Genomic DNA, 26,821 nt, shown 5'->3' with positions numbered 1-26,821 from the left:
TGAAAAATTGAAATATTAGTGCTTTATTAAGTGTACAGCGTCCATTTTCTCAAAGAAGCTTACTGTCCATGCAAGTCAATTTGAATCTTGGTGCAGTGGCTGATGGGAGCAACTGTAAAGGCATTTCCCAATTATGGTCTTCTCATCAGCCACTGCACAAAGTGTCAACTTGGTTTGCATGGGCAGTACTAATTGTAGATAGGTAGTTTGTTGCTTTGATTTATATGTTTATTGTATCTTACAGTAAATTTTCATTATATTGTCCATTGTAGAACTTGTCACACTTAATTTTATGCATTCCTGATGAGTCGCATTTCTGACTTCTGTCTGTTCTGTGTATTATGTTATTTCCTATCATTCTCTTTGCAGAATTTTAACATTAATACTGAAAAATGTGTTACTTACTTTATGAGAAATATTGCCTACACATGGTAACATAATGAATTTTTGTTTCTTCTTTTTTCTTGCCTACCTTCACTAATATTATTTCACTTTTTTTTTAATTTAGCCTTGACTTTCTTTCTGTGTATTTCATTTACCATGCTTTATGGCGGTAATAAGTGACTTCATCAGCCCGTTGGATTTGTTCCCTGAAAAGTTTATTTTCTAAAAGATCTTCCTGCAAGGCAGCTTCCTGGAGCCACCACATCATTCTGCTTGCCTCTCTTTCCTCGGAGAGTGGAATATTTGTGTGATAGCACTACGTCTAGGACACTGTTCACTGTTCAGTTCATGTATTCATGGTTGGCTAACCTTGTTTCATTTTATTTCTTATGTTGTTTATGGTTTCAATAAGTGGTAAATTGAGTCTTTATTCTGTGTTATTAGATCCATGGAATTTTTTACTATGTATTTCTTGGTGTATGTATAGTAACAGCTAAGCAGTTTATTGGTTATTTCTAATAAGTAAATACGCTGGACTATTTCTATAATTTACAGCAGGTCCAATAGGAATCCCTTATTTGCTTATTTTGGGTTGTGCTGCCAGTTTAGGTGCTTGCTGAGCATTAGTATACAACTATTCATTCCCTTATTAGAAAGTGAAAATCACTTTCCTTAACTGCTTATTTAATAAGTGTCTGAATATTGTTTGTTGTTCATTTTTCTACTCTCACAATGTTATTCGCTCTGAAAAATTCGTTTTGTAATACAGTGATCTTCATGCGTAACTACAATTGTACTACCTTTGACTGCTTTTATCTCTCTAGCATCAGGTGATCACATTTTATTGTTGATGCTTTTAAATTAATGATTTCATAATTATTATTTCTACAACTTTTATACTCCTGTAGTGAATCTGTTAAAAACTGTTGGTAATGTTACCATATCATATGCTGCTTTACTATAGGCTATTACAGATTTAATATTAGCATCATTAAATGCTGGGTCGTATTGCAGCTTCATCCTTTATGCAATAACTCCATTTCTTTAGGGTAAAATTTTATAACGGTAAGACTGCTTAGTCTAGAATGAAAATTTTACTCTTCAGCAGAGTGTTGCTGATATGAAACTTCCTCGCAAATGGAAACTGTGCCGGACCAAGACTCGAACTCGGAACATGCTATATCTCCACAATAAGTGCTGCAGAGATTGGCAACTTGCTTTAAATGTTAATAAATGTAAAATTTGCACTTCACAAAACAAAACAAAAAAAATGTAGTATCCTAGTGCCTACAGTATCAATGAGTCAGGAATCGACCAATTCGTACAAATACCATACATACATTAATCCTTGTTCCATGGGTCATGATTGTGACATTTCAAATGATGTGGAACATGTCACTTTAACATAAGTTAACAGTTTATAGGGACATGAAATGGAATGATCACATAGTTTCAGTCGTGGATAAAGCAGGTGGTAGACTTCGTTACTGGTAGAATAATGGGGAACTGCAATCAATCTACAAACGAGATTGCTTACGAAGCACGCATTCTAGAATATTGCTCAAGTGTGTGGGACCTGTATCATACAGGACTACAGGGGATATTGAGGTCATACAGAGAAGGGCAGCACAAATGGACACAGGTTGACATAATCTGTGGGAGAGTGTCACAGAGATAATGAAGGAACTGATCTGGAAGACTTTCGAAGAAAGACGTATACTATCCTAAAAAAGTGTGTTAATCAAGTTTGAAGAACCAGCTTTAAATGATTAGTCTAGGAATATACTGCAACCTCCTACATATTGCTCACATAGTGATCGTTAGGATAAGATTAGAATAGTTACTGCACACACAGAGCCTTTCAAATAATCATTCTAACCCATGCTCCATACGTGAATGGAACAGGAAGGCGCTAATAACAGGTACAATGGGACATACCCTTACCCATGCACCTCACAGTGGTTTGCAGAGTTTAAATGTAATGAGTGACAGGATATAACAAAAAATGGAGAACAACTGTGGGAGTCTAAAAATAAAAAAGAGCCCTGTTCATCCACAAAACTGGGCTTCACAAATGACGACTGTTGTCTTCATTGTAAGAATGCTGTCAAATGTATGATATTGGTAGACTAAAAGATATTTACAGAGGAGAAGTAAATTTAAAAGTGTCTGTACAGAGCTCTGACAACTCATGAAAACATCTGCCTGCACTTGAAGGTAGAAATGTGATCTCTAAACTATCAAACTGCTAGTACTGACTTGAGATTGGTAGAGCAATATGACTGCCCCCATAGGCCTTCAGACCATTCAATTAAATGAAGAAAAGAATGGAACAACTGCAGTTTTACACAAGAGTGAATGCGTCACAGGAGGCAAATTCACAGGCATGTGTATATTACAGATACTTGGAGCCAGGATCCACATCTCCCCCCACCCCCCACCCCCACCCCCACCCCCAAAACAGTATCAAGAGGTGTCACTACTTGCCGCATATAAGGAACTTTATTATTATTATTATTATTATTATTATTATTTTACATAACTGATTTCTGAGGAAACAGCTTTGCTGTATGGAGAAGATTCTCTGACAAACTGTCACATTCATTCAGAAACTGCAAATAATTTCAGTGGCACAAGTTCACCCTCAGATATGCTCTATACTCAAGTTGGCCATCTTCATCAGTCACTGAAGAGAAAATTGCTTCACTATGGAAATTCTGGCTGCAAAGTGTGACGTCTAGTCTAGTTTCTATCAAAATATTGTTCTGGTGGAATAGTGTGAACTAACTGAAGGCTTCAAAAGAAATGAAGTTATGAATGGTGGGTTCCATGTGGTTCCCAAGTCGTGCAGCAACCGTAAACCATAAAATTACTAAATATGCAGCAACCAGTTACAAAATCAAGTTTTATTTTTCACTTTTGCAGATCGATTTCAACTAATTAACAGCCATCATTGGTGCTTTCAACCAATATAAACTACTCAGGGCACATATTGGTTGAAAGCATCGATGATGGCTGTTAATCAGTTGAAATTGATTTACAAAAGTCAATAAATAAAACATAATTTTGTGACTGGTTGCTGCATATTTGGTAATTTTAAGAAATGAAGTTATTTTCTACATTTTCTTTTTCACATTGGCAACAAGATTACTGGAGGTGGGACACACTTTTTGTTTTGAAGAAAGCTGGGAGATGATTTAGTTATGCTTAGCTTAGCTTAGCATAAAAAGCTTTAACTGTAATTATTGTGGAAATAATGAGGAACTTATTTCAAGTTGACCACCTCCTGAACTGAACATGAATATTTGGTACTAATTTTCAGCAATTTTCTTCACTGTCTCTTCCTACAATACTAATCTATTTCTTGCAAATGTGTTACTTATTTACTACCACTTCTCCTGCGTTAGCGCTTCTGATCTGAGTTGGTTCCCACTCTTCTCACCTCTTTCCAGGTGTTCTACCGCTTATTCCTTGTTCTTGGTAAGACTAATACTTAATGGTAGTGGTCAGGTGACTGTTGGGGTGGTGATGGTGGTGGTGTCGGCATTAACATTAAACACTTTTTATGTAATTCTTCTGCACACTACCATCAACTTTAGCTGCACAGTGATAAGAAAACAGTGAAAAACAATTACGTGGGTATAATGTGTGTTTTATATTCAACTCACCTTATAAGTAGCTGACTTTATATTTACATTTCTGCCTTTGCTAGTCAAAGTGCATTTCATCCTAATGAAGAAAGAACGTGGAATAGAAGGCACAACTGGAGTCTTGATGGAGAGAATCTCTTTAATTTCCTCATGGTCACATGGATGGCTGAATTCATATATACTGTGGCCCATAAGATCAATCTGGAAGCAAATGTTGTAAATGTTACCACACTGGATGCTACAAAAAATAAATTTGTACATTATCACTTTCTAACAACACACTAGTACCAAGAAAATAATATACAATGTAGCAGAGATGTAGAGCCGCAGAAACGCACAACAAAATGACTGTCAAACGGGTAAGCTTATCACCTAAAAGGCCTTCATCGGAATTAGACTACACACACACACACACACACACACACACACACACACACAAACTCAACATATGACTGTAGTGTTTGACTACCAAGGTCAGCTGTTAATGCCGATGAAGGCCTTTTTGGCTGAAAGCTTACCTGTTTGACAAACTTTTTGTTCTGCCTATCTGCAAGTCAGCATCACCCCTATATGATGTGTAGCAATCTATCCTTTTCATACTACTGTCATTATTCCATCCTGTATTTCCTGTTGTTTGATTTTGCTTTCCTGGAAATAACAAACTTGTCACAAATATGGCTTACTATCTGGAAAAGAATATAAGAAACACCTAGCAGCTTTACATGTTTGTGTGTGTGTGTGTGTGTGTGTGTGTGTAAAAAGGGTGTTACATATAAGTAAATGAAAATTAGCTATAGTATCAAGTCCATAGTTTTCATGGCTGCTGGACTGACTGCTGAAAGCCCCGATGGCATTTAACCGTTAAATGTGGGGAAAGGATGGGGTGGAAGGACTGGTCAAGTACTTCTAGAGATGGTGATGAGTGTAAGGAAAAGGTGGATTTGACAAACATGTATAACTCGGGCATGCATGACAAAATATAAACCAAACATAGCACATAAACAGCTTACTGTCTAGAAAAGAAAATACTATGGGGAAAACCGCTGCTACCATCCCTATTTCTGGTTGGTGGTGGTTCGGAACTGTTGGTATAGGCATAAATCTGAACTGCTTGAAACAATTTCTACCAAACTTGGTATAAGTGAGTGAGTGAGAGAGTGGAGCAAGAATAACAAGAGTTCATTTGTGAGTCCTTTACCACCCAAGATGTAATTACAGACATGTGAGCAGCCTTTTTTTAAAAGTAATATATGAGAATGGTTAAAGCTTCAGCAGAGAAAAAATGTTAAGTGACATGAGTTGAGAAGATCAATCTTTCATCAGGAAAAACACAGATACAGATAAAAGATGGGCTTTACTGTAATCTTCACTTTCCTCCTCCCTCCCCCCCCCCCCCCCCCACACACACACACACACAATGGTTCCACGTGGCATGCACCCTATCTAAGGCCTCCTCCAACTATATCCTCTTTTCTTTCCAGAATATGAGATCTTTGTTTCTAGACAGCAGGAGTATTATCAATACAGAATTGCATTTCCTGAAACAAAGGATTGCTCACCTCATCTGTCAATTAAAATTTCTGAATGGAACTAAGCAGTTCAAACTTTATGATAAATAATATTTCCAGATATTAGTTTTGGAAAAAATATTATTATACAGTGTTTTAATTACACCCAGTTAAATCTATATCATTGTGAATAACCATAACATATGTATTAATAGAGAGCAAAATAAAACGAACAGCATTTTCCAGTAAGTTTCTGGTATTATTTCACTAAGTTAGCATCTGGATTGCAATGAGAAACATTTTTCTATCAGCAAACTGATATATGCAATCACATGCTTTGATATTGATCTTTTTCTGGGGACATTAAAAACATTTTGCTTTTAGCTCTATAATGATTGCATAGGTTACACTGTTTCAGCATGTTCACAAACATGTAATCAATAGTATACAAAACAGCAGCAATATCAGATAAAATCATACATTACAAACTACCCTCTTTCATGTATTTCATAGTGATCAGTACTCAGCGGTACAAGTACACATCATATGTCAGAATATGGCCATTACCTTGTAACATTTGACATATAGCACAACATACCTGAGGAATACCAAGGTACTCATTAATGTTATCTGACAGGAAAATCATGTCTCCATCAGCAGACAGGACCAACAGAAAGCCTTCCAGCGCCTTTAAGAATAGGGGATCACTGATAGCATCAGCCTTACAGTCAGTCGGTTCCGGAGCTAAAAAGACAAGAATTAAAATAAAATGTCTGTTCAAATATAAAATACAAACAAATGCATTAATATTAATGGGCAAAGCAACAACATTTATCACATCTGTCAATATCTGATACCTTCAGGAAACATTCAAATGCAAATGTGAAATTTTTGTGCTCCTTATCAAAAGTTTTTCTACAATAAAAGCTGAAAGGAAGAGAGGACATAAAAGGTTAGCAGAAGTAGCAAAGTGAGGCGTAAATCAGATGGAATCAACAGACAACAGGCATGCCTAAACAGAGCCAGCAAACAAGATAAACACTTATGAGGATTATCTATTAACTAACATAGGAGGCAGGACCTATTTATACATAAAAATTTTTAATTGTCTGATTATGGTGACTCAGTTTGCATGTAATTAAATTTTTATCACACTACTTCATTTGCTTGATACTGCAAGGCTTAAGCTAGCTTGAACGGTAATGACTTCCAGTTTTCGTAAGATGTTTTTCTTTTACTTTTTATAACGGTGATGATAATAATAATAATAATAATAATAATAATAATAACAATAATAATGGAACGTGTCTAGCTTGAAGCAACTTTGAAAATATCCTAATATCTTGTAGAAGAGTGTGACAACAAATTTACTAAACTTAACAATCAAGTAAAATAATAATTATATGCTGAGTTTTACATGTAATTTCATCTCACACTCTCATCATGTCATGAAATGACAAATTTCAGTGCTCTGTTCTCAATGACCAAAGCTCTCTGGTCCTGCTGTGTAAGAATCAACTTCAAAATGGTTTACTTTACTTTCGTGGTTGCTGTCTCAAGTTCTGACAGTTTGAAATTGTTTCATTTCATTCCAGTTAGAGATGTCTTCTTGATGTGGTACATTAACTTTCACAGTGGACGAGCGAGCAAAGTCATCATTTTTTAAGGGTCCAACAAGGCTACTCACATTACCGTACACCTGTTGTGTCAAGTGGCTTGGCGGCTGTATCAAACTCCTTACACACATTTCTTGAGTTAGAGCATGAGAGTGCACTTAGTTAGTCCCTGCACTGCAAATTTCAATATGTAGCAAATACACAAGATATTATTCATATTTAAAGCCCCTGGTGGTACATTTCCTCAGAGTTCCCCCGGAAGACCCATAACTAACTAAACTGCATGACTGAAGATATTAGAAGATATCTACATTATTATATAATGACAAGACATTTTTATGAAAAATCTCAAAAAGTTATTGACAAATTTATTCCAAATTTGTACACAATGCCCTTATAAACATTCAGAGAGGGATAGGCTATACACATTTATTAAACTAAGTTAAAAGTTACTGTGAGGACGAAAACACTATTCTGTGCAAACCTACAGTTTAGTTTTCTTTCTCACAGTCAGTTTTAACTATGATAGCAGGGTATTTAAACCATTAGACAAACTGCATGTGCCTGACACATACTGAGCACACTCTTCCTCCCCCTCCATATGTGTACCTCTTCCTCCCTCTGTCCATCCACCTCATTCTCCTAACTTTATCTATCTCTTCCTCCCCCTCTCTTTCTCTTCATCTCCTCCTCTCCCTATCTTCATTCATTTCTTCCACCCACACTAACTCTGATCATTCCTTCCTTCTCCTTCCTCTGACCATATCCTCCTCCCCCTCTTCCTTTTTCGCCTGTCCATTATGAATCTGTACCTTCCACCAGCCTCACGCATCTTCCCCACCCCCTCCTCCACTCTCTGTCCATTTCCTCCCCCCTCCTCACTCTGTTCATCCCCTCCCCAATCAGTCTCAACCTATCCCCAGCAATGTTCACTGGCATGTGTACCATGCATTACACGTCACTGAAGCAGACTGTTAATTCCCACAATGTATCTGTCATGCAGGACAGACTACACATTAGAGCTTGAAAATCATTTATTTACCCCTGTCGTACAGGCTACCACGCCAAGCAGGTAGATACTACTCCAACACAACATGCCTGCCAAGCACGGCAGCCTACATGCAATGCGCATAAAACCGTATCTTGCCACTGCCCTGTAGGTTGCCCTACAAAGCAGGTTGATTTGGCAGGCTGATACTGTTCCCACACAACATACCTGTCATGAGGGGCGGCCTACACCCTAGGTGCTGGGAAAAAAAGCTTTTTTACCTGTATCTCCACTCCTATTGCAGATAAGAAGTTATAAACCTCACAGTGTTGACACTTGTGAGGCTGGCTGCTTCCATGTCAGTTTGGTTGAAACTGATCCAGGGGTTTGGGAGGAGATCCCAGACATACACATATACATACTCTCTGCATACACACACCCTGAATCCCCCAGGACAAAAGCATTTACAAACGACTCATATAAGTCCATCAGACATTTTCAATGGAAACTCATACAGACAAAGAATTAGCAAATGGCAAGCACTGCCAGAGATTGAAGTCAGCACCAGAAAAGGGACAAAGTTACTTGAATAAAGAAAAGGAACACTGGAGCAAAAATTAAGAGAGCAACCTGGGAACTTCAAAGATTTAAACAGAACAATATTCACTGCTTACTAATCAGTCAATATACTGGTATATAATGGTCACTACACCCAGTGGTTGCTAATGTAACAGCAACACTGCAAGATCTTATTTGTACTTGCAAACTCATGTGCTCGCTCTCCTTTCTACATTGGTAGAGTTCACCTGTGCCAGACAAGACTTAAGTAATGATGTTATGGTTATTATTGAGCAGTGGCAGAGACTTGCAAGTCACGTCTCCAAGCATGGTCCACAACAAACCTTATTTCTTAAAGTCATTCTTAACACTATCAACATCTTCCACTCCAATTTGTCCCCTTCCTGTATTCTGTATAACCACAGCAAATGTGTTCACTTTGTCCCAAATACTATGCAATGAATGCTGGGTTCATTTCCATTGCTGCCTTTGCAATATTGTCCATAACTGAGTTTCTCTCTTGTGGGGATCCGACAGCTGATGCTGCATTTCGCATCTCTGTCACCATTCTTCTTCATAATCTATTTATTCTTCTTCTTCTTCTTCTCTTCTTCTTCTTCTCTTCTTCTTCCTCCTCCTCCTCCTCCTCCTCCAGGAGATTGCCATGAAAGTACTTTCTTGGACCATCTGTCTTCATCCACTCTTTTGTAATGCAAAAATTATCCTAGCTATCTTTCTTCTATTATATCTGTAATACATAATGAGTCTGCATCCTTTCTCTTATTTACTCATTTCTTAGAAGGTGAAATCGGGGAATTCTATATGCTCTTCCCAAGTGGTCCATTTCTAAAGCTCTAGGTCTCTTTTTTTTATTTTCTTGTGCTATTTTGAAGAGACAAATGAGATGAACTTTGCTCCACCGCCCTACACCTACTAATTTAAATTGTCAAGTGCAAACATGTAACCCCCACAAAGAGTACGGCCTTGAGACTTTAGCAAGTAGCATGTGTGTTCATTACATTACTACAATTTGTTGTACTTAAACTAGTAGAACTATCCATAAATAGCTCAATCTTTCATTCTTTTACCATCCTTTATTGCCTTTATAATCATCTTGTAAATTATGGGACAGTACGACCAAAAAGCAGAATTTCCTGCATTCTGAAATAACAAAACAAGACAATCGGAATGTTGCCAAAACAGGACAGAAACGAAATATCGAAGAAACACAGCTGAGGAAGAAATGAAACACTGCTGACATTGCTTCTGTGCAAACTGCTGAAAGCCCTGCCACCCAATAATGAGCATAACTTCTTTCAGAGCTGTGCTGATGACAACAAGGACCACTATAACACTTCCAAAACCCATTTTACTTGTCCAACAAAGAGGACATACAAGTTCGCTGTTGCCAACTACATCAGTTTCTAAGTACAATTATGTAAACAACTGCCAAACAAACTACAGTTGCAGCATGTTTTTAATGTGATGAAGAACAAGGCATTTATTTCCAGTTACTTTGCTCAGTTTGAGGGAAAGAAAGGCACTGGACTTAAATAAGTAACAGCTGCAGCAAACAAAGAAAAGCCTAATTCAGTCAGCTGCAAATATGAGATTAGGAGTGCAAGTATTATAAGCACCCCTACATCGGGTTCATAACAACATAACAATATATTCTTAGTTTTTTTTTTCCTTTCTTTTTTTTCAGCACCTCAAACTATTCCGCACCATACTGTCAATACGCAGAATTCTAAACTGCAGAAGTAGTGAAAAACTGTTTAATGAAACAACATACTAGCCATTTAAATGTGAGGAGTGTTAAACATAATAGTATTATTAATGTCCTAACTCACACACAATGCTACACACTGTCTTTCTCAAAGATATAGTAGCTGCTAACAGCACTGCCCTTGCAATATTAAAAATGAAAGCAATTAAAAGGTTTATTCCTGAAACAAATCCACAGTTGTCAATGAAAAGGGAACTGGATGTCATAAACAGTTGATCTTTCAGTCATTTTGCAAAGTTGGAACAGGAAACCCGTTCATATAATGGTGGACGAGACGGACAGCAGTATAGGATGTAACTGAAATACACATGGGATACAAAAGGTTTTGTTTGATGAGCTGAGAACGTGCTGGGTGGATGAGACAGAGCTGCAGTTGACAAGTCGTAGACAAGGGGAGGAGTAAGTGCACAGAGAAGTGTACACAGGGTAAGTGAGACATGGAGGCAAAAGGGAAGGGAAGGAGACGAACACGGACAAGACAACAACTAGGGCAAAATTAAGAAAATAAAAAGAAATGGCCAAAGAAATTCAGAGGAAGAGAATTAAAAGGAAGCAAAGGGGGAAACTGGAAACAGTAAAACATGGGGTAACAAGCAGGGGACAGAGCACAAATAGGTGTGTGGGAGATGCTATATGGAGCGAGTGGACAACAAGAGGATAGACTGAACATTCCAAGACCAACTGAATGAAAGGGGTAATGCACAAGTTGCGAAACAACTTCTTAGCAACAGAGTTCTGAGGTGCAAGTAATCTGAGAAGAATCAAGATACCCATATCAAGTGGTCTTTTAAGTATTCTGTAATGAAGCATATCAGATCAATGCTACAATTAGTCTCTCGGCTTCTGTTAAAGCTTAGTGACGATTTTCAGGTGAGGTATGATCAGCTTAATATTTTTAACCCTGCTGATCTGTTCGAATTTACTTCTGCAGTATATTGGCTGGGTAAATATGACTTTATCTGTCGTAATTGGGTACAAAGTGAAAATAAATTCCTGACAATTCATTTACGAAAAAGCGAATTAATAATCTCTGTATACAGCTGGACACAAGTTTAAATAATAATAATAACGACGACATAGCACGAATTGACTCTCGCCTGACCAACAAAATCTTCCACATCATCAACGGAACCCGACAATCCAAAATATGTTGGCTGGTAGAGACAAAAAGTGACCTCACACAAATCGGTGTTGATCTCTGGCAACCACACGGATTATATACAGGGAGAAAAACATTACACATATTTGATACCCAAGAATCCAACAGGAAGAAATTTGAAATTTTAAAAACGCATGCACGCAAGATAGGCCTGGAGAGAAAGGATGAGGAAGTTTTGGGAACATAAGAAAAACTAGAAAGCTAGTGCTAAGTAATGGCTCCACGTGATCCTTAGCGAGCGAAACGATATGTATATATCCACCACTTCAGCGTAACTTCCGATAATTTATACTTTTGATACAACTGCATAAAGAACACTTCTTGACATGTATGAGCGATGTAATGGTACAGAAATGGGTGAGGGTTTTTAAAGATGGGCGAAAAAGTGCAGTATGAGGAACGAACTAGAATGAAGAGAGAGAAAATAGACGCTTTACGATGAGTTTTTTCCAGTATAAAAAGTGGGCTTTATGCAATTGTTACAGAATGTTTAAATTATCGAAAGTTATGCTCAGGCGGTAGATTTCTATGGGGATGGTATTCAACGTTGGTTGTACAATACGGTAAGTACCTTACTATTCGTGGGAATTATGTAGAAAATTTAATGTATAGGATATCATGTAAAAATAAAATTGCCAAGTAAGTCTAATTTTTTTAATTTTATTTCAAAATGCTTCTTACTTAAAAACACGGCTCGTAATATACGGTACACTTCTATTCGTATCTTAATGTGGGACACTGAAAAAAGATTCAGTTATAAAGATACAGTATACAAAATTCCAGCACAATATTCATTGGTTAACGTCTGCCCCCAAGTTGATGACGTGGGCTTTTCAATGGTGTGTTATATTTGGAAGAAAATCCTTTTCCATAATAAGCCGCGTAGTTAAGAAACATTAAAGTAATTGCAAAGACGTTTCGGGCGACTCTGTAGTGGTTCCTTCACGACGACAAAATTTATTTAGTTCAGTCGCCCTGAAAAACGCTGCAAAGTCAATCGAAACGTCAGCTTTGTAATATTTCAGTTTTTCGTAATGAGATGGCCTTTAATATTCAAAATGATTTTATTCAAACTGGTACTGGCCGTGGAGCCCTACGCTCTTCTGTCTGTTATAGTTTCCACACAAGTTCGTCTATTACGACACCAGAAGTACATTCAAGTTTTAGGATATTCTTGAAAATCCTCATTCATTCACCCGCTCCCGGAAAGTGTGTGTGTTTTTTTTTTTTGGTGATTTTAAAATGTCTTCTAACAATACTCTCCTTCTTCACGTCCATTTGCTTACGTACCTACTGGTATCTACTGAAGTTCTCAAAACATGACTGCGGGTGCAGAAATGTCTAATATGTTTTGGAAAATGATTACTGTCTACTGATATGTCTTTCTTTCGCAAGAGTACATACTTTTTTAGCATATTGTGTCAAAAGCTCTTTAGTTCTGATGTACCCATGATCATTTCCTGTTTTTGTCATCTCTCTTGCTGACTGGCCGTGGTGTTGCATTAAACTCGTGACATTTTTGATTTCCTCTTGGATATGATCGATAAGAGCAGTGTCATTAGCGAAGTAAGATGACAAACATAGAACTTCCATGTTGGTTGGTTGGTTGTTTGCTTGCTGTGGTGGAAGTTCTGGACTATATTTCCGTGTAGATCCTCATAGCGTAACTTCCTTGTTGTAGCAGCTTATGTCCCAAATCATAAAAAGTAACAACGTCACATATTACATTCTGATCTCTTAGTTCACTGGTCAGTTCAAAGCAGAAATCTCGTACGTTCATTTCTTTCTGATGTTGCTCCTCGTCCTTTGCCTGCATAAATTTGCGGAATCAGCGAAGTTTGATTGTCGCAAAGCGTCCTTCATTTTATCCTATAGTTTGATGTCAGTATGTTGCTTTTCTTCTCTACTTGCTGTCCTATCGAATCGCACAACATGTGATATTTTACTATGTTCATTGTGAGACTGACACCCGAAATATATTACGGTCCGTTTTCTTACGCCACCAAAGATTATTGTAGGTTCGTCCTACGAAAGGCATACACCAGCAACAAACATGCGTACTGTCCACATTTATCCACTGTTGGTCATGAACTCGCTCACCTTCGATGTTTCTCATCTCAGTAACATCGTTTTCAATTGTATGAAAGATTCTTTCAAATGAGATTCTATATATCAGTTATTCTGCTGGCTGCACACCGTGTAATTCCAGGTGGGTAGCAGAAGAGGACGTAGCTGGACTCTATAGCATGATTTCTTGAAGAAATAGCTTGTGTGTTGCTGGCAAAACGTTGAGAGAGACCACATTTCTCACTTATCAAAATTATTACTCACGCGATCCTCACATTCTGAAACCGAATCTTCCGTATCAGAAGCATTTGTATCACTTCTATCTCAGCGTCGGTAAGTGTTTACCATGGTGAAGAACTTACTAAGTTACCACACTACAGCAGTCGAGTTCAAAGAACTTGTTGAGAATGGATGCATTATTATATAAAACGAAATCCTTGAGAACGTATAAACAATTACCAGTTGGGACGAAACTATTTTAACAATCGGGAATTTTACTAGGTCAAGAACAGTTCTTGAAATTGTATACGAAGTCAGTGATTTCCACAAACATATCTCATTATATAAAATCATTATGATACAACATTACCAAGAAAAGTGAGAGTAAGGACACTCGTGTGCAAAACTTCGGAACGAAAGTAACTTTCACATGATGTATCACTGCCAAATAACGTAGCTTGACCACCAAAACGATCATGTTTGACAATGTTCCTAGATTCATTACTTCTTTCCACCTCTCGCCATATGAGGGGACGTCTAGCATTGTCGAACCCGACAATTTTCGTGGGCCCGGTGTTGTGCTGTAGTGAGGCATAATGTTCCACGGGCGTACTGACCTCCAAATAGTTGATGAACACGGTGCACTGCCCAAGGGGTGCGTAATAGGTCCCCGCTGCTTTTCACAATTTACATAAACGACCTGGTTGATGGTATTGACAGCGGCATTAGACTGTTTGCCGATGATGCTGTAGTCTACAGGTAAGTAGTATCACACGAAAGTTGTGAACAAATCAATGACGATTTGCAGAAAATAAATGAGTGGTGTAATGACTGGCAGTTATCTCTCAATATTAGTACGTGTAACCTACTTCGTATAACAAGCCGAAAATCACCATTAATGTACGAGTACAAAATAAATGCCCAGTCTTGGGAAGTGGTAACATCCGTCAAATATCTGGGTGTGACTATTCAAAACGACCTCAAGTGGAATGATCAGAGCCGGCCGCTGTGGCCGAGCGGTTCTAGGTGCTGCTGCTACGGTCGCAGGTTCGAATCCTGCCTCGGGCATGGATGTGTGTGATGTCCTTAGGTTAGTTAGGTTTAAGTAGTTCTAAGTCTAGGGGACTGATGAACTCAGATGTTAAGTTCCATAGTGCTCAAAGCCATTTGAACCATTAGAATGATCAGATTACACACGTAACGGGCAAGGCGAACTCTAGATTGCGGTTTATTGGTGGAATACTGAAGTGCCGGCCGAAGTGGCCGTGCGGTTAAAGGCGCTGCAGTCTGGAACCGCAAGACCGCTACGGTCGCAGGTTCGAATCCTGCCTCGGGCATGGATGTTTGTGATGTCCTTAGGTTAGTTAGGTTTAACTAGTTCTAAGTTCTAGGGGACTAATGACCTCAGCAGTTGAGTCCCATAGTGCTCAGAGCCTTTTTTTTTTTTTTTTTTGAATACTGAAGCGATGCAGTCCTTCAACAAAGGAAATTGCTTACAATACGTTAGTTCGTCCAGTCTTAGAGTACTGTTCGTCTGTACGGGGCCGTTACCAGTTGGGTCTCATTCAAGAGATTGAGAAGGTCCAAAGAAGAGCGGCAAGATTCGCGACTGGTACATTTAGCTATCACGAGAGCGTTACAAATCTCATAGACAGTTTGAAGTGGGACACACTTGCAGATAGACGACGCGCTAAACGGAAGGGGCTGCTCTATTAAATTCCGAAATCCGATCTTCGCCGAGGATGTAGAGCATATATTATTACCACCAACTTTCAAATCGCGCAATGATCACCATTCAGAGATAAGGGAAATTAGAGCTCGTACTGAGGCGTTCAGATAGTCGTTGTTCCCTTGCGCGATCCGCGAGTGGAACGGGGGGGGGGGGGGGGGGGGTATGACTTCGGCGCGAATTGTGCCCTCCGCCACACACCGATTGGTGGCTAGCGGAGTATATATATGTAGATGTACACTCAAGGTCACCGTCATTTTGACACTGCACTCCTTCCCCGTGTGCGTCTTTTCAGTGGTGCATTCGGCTCTGTCTTCATTTTGATCGGTGTCAACGCGCGGCCGCATCGAATTATACCCGTCCTTCCACCGACGTAAAACCCACTGAATACGCGTGGAACGCGTTGCAGCACGTCCACGTACTCAACGGACCATCCAGTAGTCGCAACCTCGCTGGCAAAGCAATGGGACGTCCAGCCACAAGAACCAACCTTGAGGTCACCATGGTAGCACACTGCAGGACATGCACTGCCGTCCGTGGTGATCGCTGTATTTAAAGTCATGTCTCGCTTTTTATAATATCCAGGGGACCATCATAAATCATGGTGACTTCAGTGGTATTATTGTATTTCAATAAAAGCGTCACTGCTTATTTCTTCACTTACCTTCTGTACTGTACTGTATCAGTTCTCTGTATGTATGGTCCACGTCGTTACTTGCCAGTGACACATCACGCGAAATTTACTTTCGTACTTCAACCAATGTAGATTACGCGCATTGAATCGGTTTGCAGACAAGACCGTCGAGAGGTGTAGCAGGGCAGATGACCGTCGTCTAGTGGTGATAGCTAGTAAACACCTGACGCTGCAGCTGCGATGAGACGAGGAAGCCCTTCGCCGTGGGACCTTGTCTGGTCTTGCGCTCCCTACTGGTGGACAGGTACGAGTTTGCGCACCAGACTGATTTTGCTTATCAAGAATAATTTTATCGACTAGTGTGGTCCGTTGCTACTCTATTGCTACATGGACAACTGGAAACGCCTCTCCATACAGTAAATGTCATGTAATATATGTTAATTAGTAACTTGAAATTAAGAACAGGAGAATAAATATTCATCTCGCGGCAAATGCCGATTAGAGTCAAGTAAATTCGACTGTTAATTATTATATCTGTGTTTGAACAGGTGGTCAGTCATTGCATAGAGATCAGACAAGCCATATATGTATATATCATTTCCGTCAGTGTAATATTTGACACAATCTCTTCACTACAATCTTTTATATATAAACCCTAGTGTAGAGGTAGAGGTAGAGGTAGAGATTGTGATGATTGGGTTGGATTGGGTTGTTTGGGGGAGGAGACCAGACAGCGAGGTCATCGGTCTCATCGGATTACGGAAGGACGGGGAAGGAAGTCGGCCGTGCCCTTCCAAAGGAACCATCCCGGCATTTGCCTGGAGCGATTTAGGGAAATCAGGGAAAATCTAAATCAGGATGGCCGGACGCGGGATTGAACCGTCGTCCTTCCGAATGCGAGTCCAGTGTGCTATAGCCACTGCGCCACCGCGCTCGGTAGATTGTGATGGTATTACACTGACAGAAAAGAAAGTCTTATACCACAAATATCTCGACCAGAGGTATCAAACAGTAACTCCAATATTTCCATGCGTGCGGGATACGTTGAATAAAATTGCATCCTAATACTGATCCTGTACAGAAAAAAGCTATTGCTACAGATGAAGAATAGTGTGCGTAGTCAAAAAAATGGTTCAAATGGCTCTGAGCACTATGGGACTTAACATCTATGGTCATCAGTCCCCTAGAACTTAGAACTACTTAAACCTAACTAACCTAAGGACATCACACAACACCCAGTCATCACGAGGCAGAGAAAATCCCTGACCCCGCCGGGAATCGAACCCGGGAACCCGGGCGTGGGAAGCCAGAACGCTACCGCACGGCCACGAGCTGCGGACGCTAAGAATGTGTGAAGCAACTAACTGTGTTCTCTTATATATCACAGATATTGTTTTGAAACATTACTACACACCTCAGTAACGCTGCTGGTTTGTACTTAATTTGTACCTGGTGAGACGTATATGCCCCAGAGAACTTCACACAATGTAAAAAACATTGGTGTACGGTATATCAAAGCTATCTTCAAATGTTATGTTAAAAACTAGTCTGAACTGTGTGCGAATGTTTTTCATCGTGAGGATAATGAATGTGTTTTGGTAATAATTTGTTTTACTTTTTCCAAAATTGCCTGCCAGATAAAATAATTCAAAAATAAAAAAAATTATGTCTGAAAATTCTAGGTTCACGTGCAAACATGCGTCTAGTTAGGTTCGTGGAACACATGTGTCCCACTTCACCGAGTTTCAAAATCTATCAGCTTAAAATTGTTTTGATAGTGAAAGTGTGTTATTTATCACAAAGGAAGGCAGTTTCTGACCTTTTATTTTTGCAATATATGCCGAATAAATTTTATCCATGAAACGGCTAAACGGCGCGCAGTGGACGGGTCACAAACATGAATGAAGCCAGTTTGAGAGGGTCCTAATTATCGGCATCAAAACCGCAGGCCGGTCGACACACCGTGTGGCTCGCCAGGTCGATCGTTCGGACCGTTCCGTCGCACAAAGTCCCACTGGGTGGGGTTGATTGTCGCACTTCTTGTAGGCATCTTTTTAAAAGATTGAGAATTCTTACAACAGCCTCACAATACATCTACTCACTAATGAAATTTGTTCTCAACAACATGGACCAGTTTAAAAACAACAGTGACATTCATGATTACAATACCAGAAAAAAGAAAGACTTACACTATCCTTTGCTCAACCTATCTTTGACACAGAAAGGGGTAAAATATGCTGCTATAAAAATTTTCGACAAATTACCAGATGAAATAAGGTGTCTGACAGACATCAGTAATAGCTTTAAAAATAAATTGGAATCATATCTCCTTGACAACTCCTTCTATACCATAGATGAATTCTTGAATAGGAATAAATAAATCTATAAATATAGTATATGAGGTTTGTGCCATTTAAGGCAATGGGGTAAATAATAGAAATATTTATCTTTAAGTCTGTATTGGAATATATATATATATATATATATATATATATATAAATTGTTTCATATGTGTATTTCTTGTGCAATTGACACGTTCCACATCATAATGGCTACCGTACTGTGCGATTGATCAATGGAACACACAACCAGCTAACCAACTAACAGCAGTGGACACGATGTGGTACCCAAGTGTGATGTACAGGGGCTGGAGTGTCCAGGAAGACGCTGAGGCGAGAGGATCGAAGGATCGCGGCAGCAAGTGATCAGCGATCCTACTGTGATTCGCTCCACAATTCAGGCAGTTGTACGGATGCCAGTTGTTCCACAAACCATTTCCAGACGCCCGGCGGATGTGCATTTGCAATCCAGGCGCGCTTGCCGGCTACTGCCGTCACACCCAGACATCGGCGACTCCTTCAGCAGTGGTGCAACGCCAGATCGACGTGGACTGCCACACAATGGGAAACGTGGTATTTAGTGATGAAACCTGATTCGTTTTTGGGACGGATGGTAACCGCTTACGGGTGTGGACGCAGCCTGGTGAACGGTATAGTTTAACCCACGCTGTCGCGCACCACAGCCCCCGCACGCCGGTGCGGGGGACCTTTCCTACATAGTATACAAGGAGTACTTTTCCAGCAAGATAATGCTCGTCCGCAAGACTTCCTATGTCATGTTCCGACTCTTCCATGACTGGCCTGCTCCCCGAACTTGTCCCCTTAGAGCATGTGTGGGACCAGTTCAAACACCAGATGGCGCCCATGATTTGGAGGTGGCTGTTCAAGATTTGTGGCCCAGTCTGCCTCAGGATAACATCAGACGTCTGAGCAACTCGATGCCGCACCATGTTGCGGCATGTATTGCACCAAAAAGGGGTCCATTGCTTATTGATGTTGAACTTTATTTGTCTACTTGCAATCACGTATTTGTTTACTTGTCTTCATTTTGGGATCAAGTGAATCTCTCACCTATATCAGTATGTCCAATAAATTTCATTTCGGTCCGATGCTTCCCTGTTGGTGCGCTATTTTCAATGTTCCTGAATGTATGTTCCTTTTAGAACCAATCATCAGTGTTGTCGCAGACAATTCGCACTGGGGACCAGTGTGCTGTGTTCTATGAATCTAATTAAAGGCACATTGTGTGCTGAGTTTGATTCAGTGAGTCTTGTGTACAGACGTTTCCCCGTTCAACTGCCATACAATAATCTTTCGCGTGAACGATTAGTGAGTAGTGTTAAGGCCCGTCTTTACGAAATATGCAGGCCGTTCATGAAATCTGTTTTAGATGGCATGTACTGACTGGCAAAAAAAGAATGTTGTAACTTGGGCCTCACAAAAAGTGGTATCTACGATAACAGTGAAACAACTAGCATACCGAGAGTAGACAGAAGGAAATTTGCAGTACAAATTGTTGCAGTGATGCCATTCATGAGGTTAAATAACCTGTTGTGGAAACTGTGAAGGCGGAGAAAAGTGACTTGGGTGTTGCAGGTTGGATACCGAGCTGGGTGCCCTCCACTTACGGCAAATCATAGGCAATGAGGAAAGGCTGATAAATGTGTTTCAAAGAGAAATGTTGGTATGGTTGTTCGCAGATAATCCAGTGCTTGAAAAAGAAAACGTGGTGTGATAGACGCAAGTCAGAACAGGTACAAATAATTATTTAATTAACAAACAACGGAACTTTTGATTTTTTAGCAGTGCCACTGTTTTTTTGGCGCTACTGAGTAAAATAGCAACGGTACCACGGCTGTTGCAAAAGGACATGGGAGCTGGCGAGCGCAGAATCGACCAAAACGTCGTTAGCGTCAGACGCAGCAACGCCACTGACGGGTTTCCACATTGCCGACGGGGCCAGGAGTCAGCACCGCAATAACGACGACACAGCAGAAGGCGGTATCGACAGGCTGGTTACTACACATCCAAGTTAAGGACTTGTTTTGGAGTAACTGGTTGAAAGCAGAGCTTCAGCAAAACATGTAGACACTGACACATCTAAAGCCAAAGGTATCAAAGTCTGGCAGCACCGTCTACGAGGAGGATGTCTGAGCTGCTCCACGGGGCGAAAAGGCTTTCGTCAGGAGTGTCCCAGGGAAGTGTGATAGGAACCGCTTTCATTCTGTGTAAACATAAATGACCTGACGATCAGCAGCAACTTACAGCTGTTTGCTGATGACGCTGTGATGTACGGAAAGGCGTCGTCGCTGAGTAATTGCAGGAATATACAGTATGCATTATACAGAATTTCTAGTTGGTATGACAAACGGCAGCTTGCTCTAAAGGTAGAAAAATGTAAACTAATGTGGATGAGTAGGAATCCGCAAGGCACTACTGCGCAAAGTTAGAGAACCGGCATTTCAGGCTGACTGCAGGACAATTCTACTGTCGCCAACGTACTTTTCGCGTAACGATCACGAAGATAAGATGCGAGAAATTAGAGCTCGTACGGAGGCTTTTAGACAGTCATCCCCCCCCCCCCTCCTATTTGCGAATGTCACGCGAGAGGAAATGACTAGTAGTGGTCAAGCAAAGTACGATGGTCTGCGGACTACGTATATAGACGTAGAGGATTCTGCAAGCAGCCTTCCATACGGCGGGCCACCTCGGAGCTCACTTCACCCGCAACCGGCCTTCTGCCCTGGAAGGCAGTCGCTCGAGACAAGGGCAGTGCAGCCGCACAACCATCTACGCCTGGGCGCCATACTAATGTTGTACGCAACTACTGAGGGATGTCACCCTCACCAAGAATCAGGGCGGGTGTCCGCGCCCTGCCTCCGGCTACAGAGCCGTGCCTGTGAGGTACACGTTTCTGCCGCGGACTCCGCACGTCAGCATTCCTACCCACCCGCTGGACGCCTGCTTGCTTCAGCGCCTCCACACTCGCTGTCTTCAGCGCACATCCAGGAGGTGCTGCCACCGCAGAGTGTCGCTATGAGTCTTGTAGTTAGTTCTCCAATAAAATGTATGGCAGTAATGATGTTTCCTTGAGAACCATCGGTCAACACTTCGCCTCAACTTCACACTGGCACTGTAGAGGCCATCCACTCTATGCCTCAACAGATTATTAAGCTTTGGGTGATGATTGTAAAGATATTCACTAGATCCACAGACGTTAATGACACATCCGCTCAAAGTACACTCTGAAGGCAAAAATAAGTTCGTGAGGCAGCCATCTTTTAGATGTGGCTGGATCTACTGCTGTATTTTGTGAATAGTTGATTAACGTTTTATTTTCTAGATTCCTTTTTTTTTAAAAAAAAAGCAACTAAATTAAGACATAAATATAATTTTTTTTCGTTAAAACTCATAAAGAATACATACCAAGGCTGAGCAGGTCCCTAATCTTCAGATACGAAATAGCGAGCCTCATAATAGAGGCTTTGTCAAGTTGCGAAATAGCTGCCTGTGGCAAAGGTAATGCTTGTGCTAAGTTGGTGAAGATTTCAGTCTCACGGCTGCGTCGGCATCGCGCAGCATCTCTGGATTTCTCCTTTCGTTTTTCCGAATTCCTGAAACAGAGAAAAAATTATTAAGTATTGCTTGCATCTCAACCAAAAAAAAGAAGCAGAATACCTTCTTTCGCACTATTATTTAACTTTATCGTAATCGAAAATATGTATCAAAAGTTAATGGAAAAAAAATAGAGACCACACATTTCAGATACGGAGCTAAATCACAATGGACCATTGTTGTTGTTGTTGTCGTCTTCAGCCCAGAGACCGGTTTGATGCAGCTACCCTATTCTGTGCAAACTTCTTCATCTCCCAGTACCTACTGCAACCTACATCCTTCAGAATCTGTTTAGTGTATTCATCACTTGGTCTCCCTCTACGATTTTTACCCTCCACGCTGCCCTCCAATACTAAATTGGTGATCTCTTGATGCCTCAGAATATGCCCGACCAACCGATCCCTTCTTCTGTACACTTGTTCATAAATGTGAAATACGTTTTTATTGTAATTAAGATCACAATGCATCACAGACGGCAGAATATGCACGGCTGTCAATATCAGTATCATCATCAATCAGCGTGGTTTTGTGAAACGCTGTGGCACCACCGATGTGGTTCATACCTGCTTGCTCATTAAGAAACACTGTGAGAAAGATCTAATGATCATCACTTTACCTTCCTGGACCCGGAACATGCTTGTGAGCGAGTGCCACGTTATGTATGTGAGCATGAAAAAAATGGAAATGAACGTATGGCATTGTTGGTCGGGAGGCCTCAACCGGGGAAGTTCAGCCGCCAAGTGCAAGTTTTATTTCACTCGACACCACAGTGGGCGACTTGCGCGCCGGCGATATGATGATGAGGACAACACAACACCCAGTCCCGCAAAAGAGAAAGTCTCCAACCCGGCCGGGAAGCGAACCCGGGACCACCTGCATGGGGGGCGTGCACGTTACCACCCAGTTAACCAGGCAGACGGTGAGCATGAAGACCCGAAGAACTAACTGAATGAGACTGGCTGCTCTAAAGCAATCCTGAAAGTCGACTACTATCTGCTACAAGAGCACCAGGTAACTCTGCTTGTTTCTGTGGTTACTTATTAGGGACCAACTCTTCACCCCTTTCTGTTCATCATAATAAATGTAGATGTAGATAATGGACACGGTGACTAGAGATTTTAAGATATTAGCGCCTTGGACATTGCTGTATGCTGATTTTCCACGGGATGCTGCAGACAAGAATAGCGTTCAACTACAATCTAACTGAAAAGCAATAGACAAGGTACCACGTCGTGCAAGGTGAAGACAGAGAGAAAAAAGGGCGGACTCTGCTATATTGCGTGACAAACGTTCACGAGGAAGGAAGACAAAGAAGGTTAGAGCTACTGCCTATTCTACATGCGCAAATGACAATCATCATGCAAACTGAAGTCGCGTGCAGTAACCTATTGTATACATGTAGTATAACCACAGCGTCCAAGACAATGGGTCACAAAACTTCCACAGCTTTTCTGCTTCTTCACTACAGCAGGACCGCCACGCGGCTGTCATGTGCAAGCACCCTGCGAAACGACTGTGTACTGACAATGGAAACTCCCCATCGCAACCCCCCTCTCCCCAGGTTTAGTGGTAAGAGGGCCCAGTGGACAGTCCGTCAAAACCTGAACATAGATCAAGCACGAAAACAGGAATAAGTTGTACTGATCTGTGAAAAAAGAAGCAAAATAGAAACAATGAACGGTCCAAGGAAAAGAAGTGCAACAGACAGCAGGGTGAAGCAGCAACTGCGTTGTGGTTGAGTGGTTGTGTTGGACTGCCAAGAGGGCGAGTTGTGGTCAAACCTCCGTCGTACCAATTTTTTACCATGTTGTTCGCTGTATTCAAATTTGTATCCGTGTCGTGATGTAACACCCGTCTCGCAAGGTTCGCAGGAGAGCTTCTGTAAAGTCTGAAAGGTAGGAGACGAGGTACTGGCAGAAGTAAAGCTGTGAGGACGGAGCGTGAGTCGTGCTTGGGTAGCTCCGTTGGTAGAGCACTTGCCCGCGAAAGGCAAAGGTCCCGAGTTCGAGTCTCGGTCCGGCACACAGTTTTAATCTTCCAGGAAGTTTCATATCAGCGCACACTCCGCTGCAGACTGAAAATCTCATTCTGGAAACATCCCCCAGGCTGTGGCTAAGCCATGTCTCCGTAATATCCTTTCTTTCAGAGTGCTAGTCTTGCAAGGTTCGCAGGAGAGCTTCTGTAAAGTTTGGAAGATAGGAGACTAGGTACTGGCAGAAGAAAAGCTGTGAGGACGGGGCGTGAGTCGTGCTTGGGTAACTTTTTCAAAACTGTTTCACAGGGGAAGATTGCACTGCAGTGCCTACTTTAAAACGTTGCAGGAACGACAAAATGGCTGATACCGAAATAAGTGACCAAGGAATACAATAGAAATTGAAATCGCTCAACATAATGAAGGCCACTGGACCTAACGGGATACCAACAGTATTCCACATCGAGTACATGAAAGAACGTGCAACTCTTTTGGCACCAGTGTACCTTAGATCTTTGGAGGAGCGAAGTGTTCCGGACGATTGGAAAAAAAAGCACAGGTCATTCCCGTTTCACAGAAGGGTCGTCGAACATACACACAAAACTATAGACCTACATTCCTGACGGTAACTTGTACAATTTTGAAACATGTTTTATGCTAGTTGCATTAGGACATTTCTGGAGGCCGAAAATCTTTTCCATAGAAACCAACACGGATTCCGAAAACAACGATCACGTGAAACCAACTCTCTCTGTTCGTCAACGAGACCCATAAAGCAGAAGATACAGCGCCGAGGTAGATATTGTGTTCGTTGACTTCCGGAAAGCATTCAATACAGTTCCACACTGCAGCCTAATGATCAAAACAGGAGCGCACGCAATATCAGACCACTTGTGTGATTGGATTGAAGACTTTCTCGCAAACAGAACACATCATGTCATTCTGAACGGATAGAAGTTTTCAGACACAAAAGTAACTTCGGGCGTGCCCCAGAGGATTATTAAAGGACCATTACTTTTCACAATGTGCACTCTAAAGAAACAATGCGCCACGAAGGAATTATCCGCATGCGAAGGAAATTGGTAGATGTGATGTAAATGTACAGACAAATAAATGATTACAATTTCAGAAAAATTGGGAACTTTATTAAACAAACGAAATGAAATGTCGTGTGGCTAGGGCCTCCCTTCTAGTAGACGGGTCGCCTAGTGCAAGTCTTTTGATTTGACGCCACTTCGGCGATTTGCGCGTCGATGCGGATGAAATGATGATGATGATGATTAGGACAACACAACACCCAGTCCCTGAGAGGAGAAAATCTCCGACCCAGCCGAGAATCGAACCCAGGCCCCTTAGCATGGCATTCCGTCGCGCTGACCACTCAGCTATCGAGACGGACTTCATTAAACAGAGAGAGCTTCACAAGTTGAGCGAGTCAGTAACGCTGCAGTCCACGTCTAACTATAATGCAAGCAGTTATTCGGCTTGGCACTGATTGATAACAGTTGTTAGATGTCCTCCAGGGATATCGTGCTAAATTCCGTCCAATTGACCCGTTAGACCGTCAAAATCCCGAGCTGATGGAGGGTTCTGCCTATAATGCTCCGAACGTTTTCACCAGGAGAAAGATCCGGTGCCCCTGCTGGCCAAGGCGGTGTTTGGCAAGCATGAAGGTAAGTAGTAGAAACTCTGGCCGTGTGAGGGCGGGTATCATCTTGCTGACATGTAGACCCAGGATGGCTTACCATGAAAGACAACAAACCGGGGCGTAGAACATCGTCGTTGTACTGCTGTGCTGTAGGGATGCCGCGGATGAGAACCAAAGGGGTCCTGCTACGAAATGAAACGGCACTCCAGACCTTCACTCCTGTATGTCGAGCCGTACGACGGGCGGCAGTCATGCTGGTATCCCAACGCCGTCTGGAGCGTCTCCAGACACATCTTCGCTGGAACTGGGGCGCAGTTCGAAGCAGGAATCATCACTGAAGACAACTGTACTCCGGTCAACGTGATTACAGGCCGAACGTGCCCGACATCACAGTAAACGGGCTTGATGGTGCACAGAAGTCAATGGCACCGTATGCTCAGTCCCCTTTCCGTGAGCCGCGACCCTTGTGGTCACTGAAGCGCCAACTGCACATTGGATAGATGATAAAGATGCGTGCGGGGCTCTGATTGCTTCTCTGATGATTCCTAGTTCCTTACGTTCTCTCATCTCTCTAGGTCGATCGCTTCCTTCTGGGCGCTGTGTTCGACCATGGTTCGCCCAGTCCTGCCAATATCGTCGAACCGTGGCATCGCTCCTATTCAAATGTCGAGTACTCCAACCGGCTTATTTGAGTCTAAGTACACGTCCTCTCTCAAATGCCGACATCTGCGTGGTTTTTCCCCACTTAGAGTGTGTATAAATGATCTAGTAGATTCTGTTGCACACAAAGAAGGCGTGAAGTTACAAAACTGTAGCGAAATGCAGGGGGACCTGTAGAGGATCGATTCCTAGTGCAGCGAGTGCCCTTCAACATAAACAAATGTAAAGTACTGCGAATGTATAAGACAGAAAGACCCTTTATTGTGTGATTACACGATTGCGGAACCAT

General features: G+C 41.4%; 1 protein-coding gene across 3 annotated transcripts in view; it reads right to left on the bottom strand.

Annotated features, from left to right (window-relative positions):
- LOC126175634 (endothelial PAS domain-containing protein 1) overlaps positions 1-26,821 on the bottom strand; it is a 702,263-nt gene that overhangs the window by 294,976 nt on the left and 380,466 nt on the right. For all 3 annotated transcript variants that reach the window (XM_049922540.1, XM_049922525.1, XM_049922533.1), the window contains exons 2-4: positions 22,064-22,251; positions 6,141-6,286; positions 4,053-4,235 (exon numbers count right to left, since the gene is read on the bottom strand). In XM_049922540.1, coding sequence (XP_049778497.1) covers positions 4,053-4,235; positions 6,141-6,286; positions 22,064-22,251 — 517 coding nt within the window. The remainder of the gene's footprint in view (positions 1-4,052; positions 4,236-6,140; positions 6,287-22,063; positions 22,252-26,821) is intronic.

This window comes from Schistocerca cancellata, chromosome 1 (genome assembly GCF_023864275.1).
Source record: "Schistocerca cancellata isolate TAMUIC-IGC-003103 chromosome 1, iqSchCanc2.1, whole genome shotgun sequence".
Lineage (NCBI taxonomy): Eukaryota > Metazoa > Arthropoda > Insecta > Orthoptera > Acrididae > Schistocerca > Schistocerca cancellata.
The sequence above is the reverse complement of the archived record's forward strand: the minus strand, read 5'-3'. Positions and strand labels throughout refer to the sequence as shown.